At 40.1% G+C, this 6,504-nt stretch overlaps 1 protein-coding gene across 1 annotated transcript; it reads left to right on the forward strand.

The window, feature by feature from the left end:
* Nucleotides 1-3,612: 3,612 nt before the first annotated feature.
* Nucleotides 3,613-4,973, forward strand: LOC109469948 (serum paraoxonase/arylesterase 1-like). The gene has a single exon (XM_019768713.1). The coding sequence runs from the start codon at nt 3,744-3,746 to the stop codon at nt 4,833-4,835; it is 1,092 nt and encodes a 363-aa protein (XP_019624272.1). The 5' UTR covers nt 3,613-3,743; the 3' UTR covers nt 4,836-4,973.
* Nucleotides 4,974-6,504: the final 1,531 nt, after the last annotated feature.

Below are 6,504 nucleotides of genomic sequence, written 5' to 3' on the forward strand. Positions count from 1 at the left end.
AAGCGAGATACCAAATCCAGTGCAGCTCGAAAAAAAAGCCTGTCAATTTACCGTTAAGCGTTGCCGACCGTCCTGAATTTACCGTTAAGCGTTATCGGCCCTGCTGAATTTACCGTTAACCGTTGCCAGGACCCCCCCCCATGCAGACCCTCTTTCCAGTTTAGTTCCTGCAAAATAAGACGTATTCTAATCTTGCTACTGTTTTTTTGAAAATGTTTCAAAATGTTGTGACCATCATACGTTTCGTCCAAAAACTCGGGCGCGCCAGCCATTTGCAGAAGTGAAAAGCCACGCCCCTCCCCCTTGAATCAGTATAAGATTCGTCCAGAAACTCCGGTGTGAGAGCATGGTGCTAAGTACAATGGTGAGGAAACGCCGGCATTCACGAGATCGAGGCTCGTTTCACGCTCAAGGGACGATGGGTAGACTTCCTGGCGGCAAAGTCAACTTTTTTCCTGTTGTACATCACATGTGTTAGCGAGTTTTTTATGTTGTGATTGTTGATTTTTTAGAAATTTTTTACACATCATTATCAAGATATGTAAATATTTATCCTAAACTTATACTTAGGCCATTCCAATGAAATTTCTTGGTACTGGGATAATTTTCAGGAAATTATTGGATACTTGTCTTCTGTGAAAACATGATACTTCTAGCTTGTCATCCCCCAATGCCTCCACTGTGCTGAAGTGTCATCTTGTTGTGAAATCATACTATGATTATTTATAAAAGAATAAAAAAAATAAGGCAACACAGACAATTTCATGACAGGTTTTGTCTTTAATGACTATCAAAAGGAATGCACAAAAATTGGTACAATACAGGCAATACCTTGGATTTATGAAAACAATATCTTAAAAATTGTACACAGTGACATAACAAGTTATTCCTATCATAATTATAATGATTCTAGTCAAAATGCATGTATCTACAACCTTCCAATAAATTAAGGTATATATTCCCAGAATTGATCCTACCACATACACATGCACTTTAGATATCATAAAATAGAACATTATAATGCCAACAATGCAATCGCTTGACTAGCATCAATTACTTGTATAGCTTGCTTACAGGTCCAGGTAAAGTTGGGATGAGGAATCCCAAGTCATCCAGAAATAGATATCAAATTATCAGCATTATTATAATGAAAAAAAAAGATAAACAACATATCTTTAAAATACATTGTCATGTTTTAATCCAAGGTATTAACATTAAATGGTTCTGGTTTTAACATTAAATGATGAATGGGACTTGAAGATAGCAATAGAAGGTGATCTGGTGTCTTAGGCAGGGTTGAACTCCACATTCCTGGTGCAGAACAAACCAGTACCTCACTTGGTCCTGTACTTCAACTAGAAAATAAAGAGAATAATAATGAAATGAAAGTACCATTTGCTTTTCTTTCTGCAGACAATCAGTAACTAAAATACTGTCAACATTCAGACTGCATCACATAACATTGCATGGATAATCCTCTGGTACATGCATTACATTTCTATTCATACACCATGAATGACTTTGTATGGATTTTTCTAAGTTGATACTCCATCATGGGTTCCTATTCCACAATAATATAACTGGCAGTGAAGCTCATAGATGGTCATAAGTGTTTAAAATAACATCCAAACATTCATGAATACACACATTTACTGCAGGTGGGGGAGGGGGGACCTGGCCAATGTATTACACTAGGTGTATCATTCTTGTATGCAAATGTTTCTGAGTAATAGGTATGTATCTCTTTGAAATTACAACATATGTTAGAAGTGTATATGTACTACTATTCTACTTTATTTGGGAGAAGATGCTTTCTTTCTTTGAGAACTTCTCCCTAGGCTTATATTTGATACCCAAAGCAGTTTTGAGTGTGAACAATATGGATGACAAAATTTTGAACATGTTTGAAAGTCTATAATTCTTTATCCAAAACATGTACATTATCAATATCCTGCAATATGTTGGACTTACATATGTACTTTTGTTTCATTTCACTTTTAAAGAAATCTTTTGTGGTATTGAAATGTATGCCAGTACTTGAAATTCCCATACTGTAAACAATATGGCTGACAAAATGTTTGGAAGTTTGAGAGTCTATATTTCTGGATCAAATGAAAGGATCTTTTCTATATCCTGCAGTGGTGTGACAGGAGATATGTAGTTATGTTTCATTTGACTTTGAAGAAGATCATTCTATATGTTTGAATTTATGCCGGCACATGATGTTCACACACTGTAAAAATATGGCTGACAAAATATTAAGCAACTTTGACAGTCTATATATCTGGATCAAAAGTCCTGATCACTTTGATATTCCAGAATATGTGGGGGTGATATAAGTAGTCAAGTTTCATTTTACTTTCAACAAGATAAGTTCATGTATTTGAATTTATGCCAGCACCTGAAGTTCACACATTGTAAACAATATGGCTGACAAAATTATAGGCAACTTTGACAGTTTGTATTTCTGGATCAAATGAATGGATCTCTTCAATATTCTGCAATAGATTGGAGGGATATATGTACTCATGTTTCATTTTACTTTCATCAAAATTAGTTGATTTTTTAAAATTTATGTCAGCCCCTGAAATTCACATAGTGTAAACAATATGGCTGACAAAATATTAAGTAACTTTGACAGTCTATATTTCTGGAGCAAATTAATGGATCTCTTCCATATCCTAGAATAATTTGGGTGGATATATGTACTTATGTTTCATTTTACTTTCAACAAGATTAGTTGATTTTTTTGAATTTATGCCAGCACTTAAAGTTCCCATACTGTAAACAACATGGCTGGCAAAATTTTAGGTAAGTTTGACAGCCTATATTTCTAAATAAGAAGTTGGCATCCCCTTAATATTCCAGAATGTGTTGGAGTGGTGTATGACGTCATGTTTGATTTCACTTTGTAGAACATCAGTTGAATTTTTATGATTTATGCCAGTGCTTGAAGTTCACATAGTGTAAACAAAATGGCTGCCCAAATTTCAAGCAACTTTGACAGTCTCTATTTCTAGATCAAAAGTCCTGATCTCTTTCATATTCCGGAATATGTTGGTTTGATATATGTATTGAAGTTTTATCCTACTTTGAAAAAGATCGTGTGATATTTTTGAATTTATGCCAGCGCTTGAACTAAACACACTTTGTTCAGTGGGTGGGAGGGGGGCAAGTACATTGTGGGTTCAATTTCTCGACATCGGTTCCACTGATTATTTTCCGGTTTTCAGTGCTAAAAGGGCCCATATAGTAGTAATTAGATCAGTACTTCAAATGCGATTTCGAACTACCATACTATCACAGATCAAATTTTCATGTCGTCAGAGGGCACAAACTGCAGTTTTCCAGGACGAAAGGTTCAGAAACAGAGCAATCGGCTCTTCTGTAAGTACAAGTCACATGAAAGATGAAGCACCAATGTATCCTACGTCTGTACGTACCTGGTATGTAGTATTGCGTGGTCATCCTGATGAACTGTGATCTGTTTTCCAACATGTACTTCATGAGCCGCCATCTTGCTTGGCGGCCATTTTGTAACAAGCCTAAATTCCCATAAAGCATTGAGTCACCCCACCCCTTCCCACCCTGGTGAGAGCTATTTGCAGAAGGGAACAAACAGGTTAGTGCCGTATTTGCCCAGAAACTCTGGTGTGATTACTGGTACAAAGGGCAGACAACGCCCTGACCCCTGTCCTCGCAGTGCCGGTTTACAAGTGGGTCACCGGGCTACACGTACCAGCATGGCTGCAAAACTACTACTCGCACTCGTCGCGGTCTTGTCTGCGGTGATTGTGAACCACATAGCAAAGATCATCTCTGCAGCGGGTGTGCTGAAGCACGTCTACAACCACGTGCCGGGCACCTGCCGGCTTGTTCCGGGCGTGGAGCAGGGTTCTGAGGACATCGCGCTCACCTCGTCTGGTCTGGCGTTCATCTCGTCAGGTCTGTTGCCTCCGGGGTTCATTCTCGACCCCGTGTACTACACCTTTGAGCAGAAAATGCTCGTGTTTGACTTTAAGAACCCTGCCGAGGGAGCCAAGGAAATTAAGATCGTGCTAGCGAGCGGGGAAGACTTCATGCCGCATGGTCTTAGCGTTTACGAAGACGACTCGGGAGAAGTTCGGCTCTTTGTCGTGAACCATGGCAAAGGTCACCGAGACAGCGTAGAAATCTTCCGCTTTGACGCCGCCTCAAACAGCCTGCACCACCTGAAGTCTGTCAAACACCCGCTTCTATACAGCCTGAACGACGTCGTTGCCACGGGACCGGAGACTTTTTACGCCACCAACGATAAATATACCACCGGTTTGTACAGCAGAATGGCCGAGACTTGGCTTCTACTCCCGTGGTCTAACGTTGTCTACTACAGCGACGGAGAGGCAGCCATCGTGGCCGACGGTCTCATGTACGCGAACGGCATCAACATCTCCCCGGACGGCAGGTTCGTGTACGTTGCGAATCCCACCACCGGGGTAGTGATAGTGTATCACCGACAGGACGACAACACGCTAACGTTCAGCCACGACATAACACTGCATACAGGCGTAGACAATATCTATGTGGACGCTACCACTGGGGACCTGTGGGTTGGAGCTCACCAGAAACCGATTCAGTTTTCCGTGCACATGCAAAATGCGTCGTACCCGTGCGGCTCTCAGGTGCTGCGGATACAGGACCCGGCCACCGAGAACCCCAGGGTCACAGAGATGTACTCTGACGACGGACAGGCCGGGTTATGGGGGTCAAGCGCAGCGTGTTACCTCAACAAACAGTTACTGATCGGCACAGTTAACCACAGGCTCATGCACTGTACAGTGGACGTACCACTGTAAACACGCAAAATGTAATGGCCAAGTGCGTAGGCTTTTCCATGTCTGATATTAAATTCATGTTACCCCCCTCCCCAACACCCAATTACTTTGTTATGCTTACCTTCGCAGAAGGAAAAATATATTTTTGCTCTGTTTGTGTTATTAATTCTTTTCCTCCAAACACATAAGGTCAATGACCTGTACCAGACGTCTGTCACCATGGTAACTAGTGCTGTAGCAGACACCCTGGGTTACATTATGTATTAGGATAGAGTTGGAGACGCTGGTCAACATATATTAGTATATGATCATTCAATGAAATTCAATGTATTTGAGTAAGAATAAAAATGAAGTTACGCCAGACCATGTAAAGGTAAACATTATGCATTTGCTTTGCAAATATTACCTATCTAGCTTGCACTGTGATCAGTATAATATGCAAGTAAGCCACATTTTGGTGCTGATATTCTATCTCAAACGGCTTGTGGCCTATTGTTACGGTCTATGATTCACTTTCTGAACAACTTATTTATTTATCTTTTTCAAATGCAAACAAGTGCAAACAACTATGCATTAGCCCTGTCTTCTGGGGAGTTGTTGAATAAAGGCGGTTACTGTTAAACACAATCTTTGCAATAGGTACCACTACAACAACTAGTGCTGACAATAATTCATCGCCACGAAAGACAATACATGTGAAGTATAGCCTCTTAAGATATGGAAGGATTGTAAAAAAAACTTGGTAGTCGGGTAGGTTTTCATGGGACTTACATTTTGGCCCCCCTTGCAGGCTGAAAAGGCTACGCCGCCACTTTGATAGCCATGATACATTTCGTCCAGAAACTGCAGTATGAGAGCTTTTTACAAATTACAAAAGCTTAGGAGAGCCAGCCAGGTCCATTGTGATAACAATCATACATGTCGTCCCAAAACTCCGGTGTGAGAGCTATTTACAAATTACGGAAGCTTAGAAGAGCCCCCTTCCACACACACACATAGTGATAACAATAATACATGTCGTCCAGACTTGAACTGCGGTGTGAGCACAAGGTCAAAGCCACGCCCCTCTCCCTGGCAGTACCAAGGTCACGGGTACACATACCAACATGGCTGCAAAAATAGTACTCGCACTCGTCTGCCAGTCATTCCGATAGTCCATATTCTATAACATCTGATAGTCTATAACACACTATACTTCATGTTAAACCATTGTAAACTTAATGGCTGAAGGCAGTTCAAACCAAAGAAATTATGAGAACAAGAAACTAATAAGCCAGCTCAAATTCAAAGTTCAACACAAATTCTTGTAAGGGGCATACACCATTGAAAAACAAATACTAGTATAACTGAATAATACAGCAATTAAGGCAAATAATTTAGCTTCATCTTAACACAATTATATGTATACGAGTCAAATCATTACTGCATGAATTCGATATAAGAATGACCGCAGACATTGCAATTGAACATACAGAGGTCAAAGGACGAAAATACCAGTTTTTCACTGTTAGGCCATGTTGATTTGATTATATGGATGACATCCGCGCGCGCATGAATTTTCAGCCGTTTCCAAAAAAAAAGTTTTCAACCATACTGTAAATCGTACAAAACAGTTGCAAAATGAGCAAAAATATACCATAAGTTACAAAAAAAATTAATAAAAACTATACCAATGTCGTAGAATGCCAAA

Source organism: Branchiostoma belcheri, unplaced genomic scaffold (genome assembly GCF_001625305.1).
Source record: "Branchiostoma belcheri isolate BF01 breed outbred unplaced genomic scaffold, Haploidv18h27 scaffold212, whole genome shotgun sequence".
NCBI classification, from domain to species: domain Eukaryota; kingdom Metazoa; phylum Chordata; class Leptocardii; order Amphioxiformes; family Branchiostomatidae; genus Branchiostoma; species Branchiostoma belcheri.

What these genes read in the sequence shown, in the direction of transcription:
- LOC109469948 (XM_019768713.1), top strand. Translation starts at nt 3,744, where the DNA reads ATGGCTGCAAAACTACTACTCGCACTCGTCGCGGTCTTGTCTGCGGTG.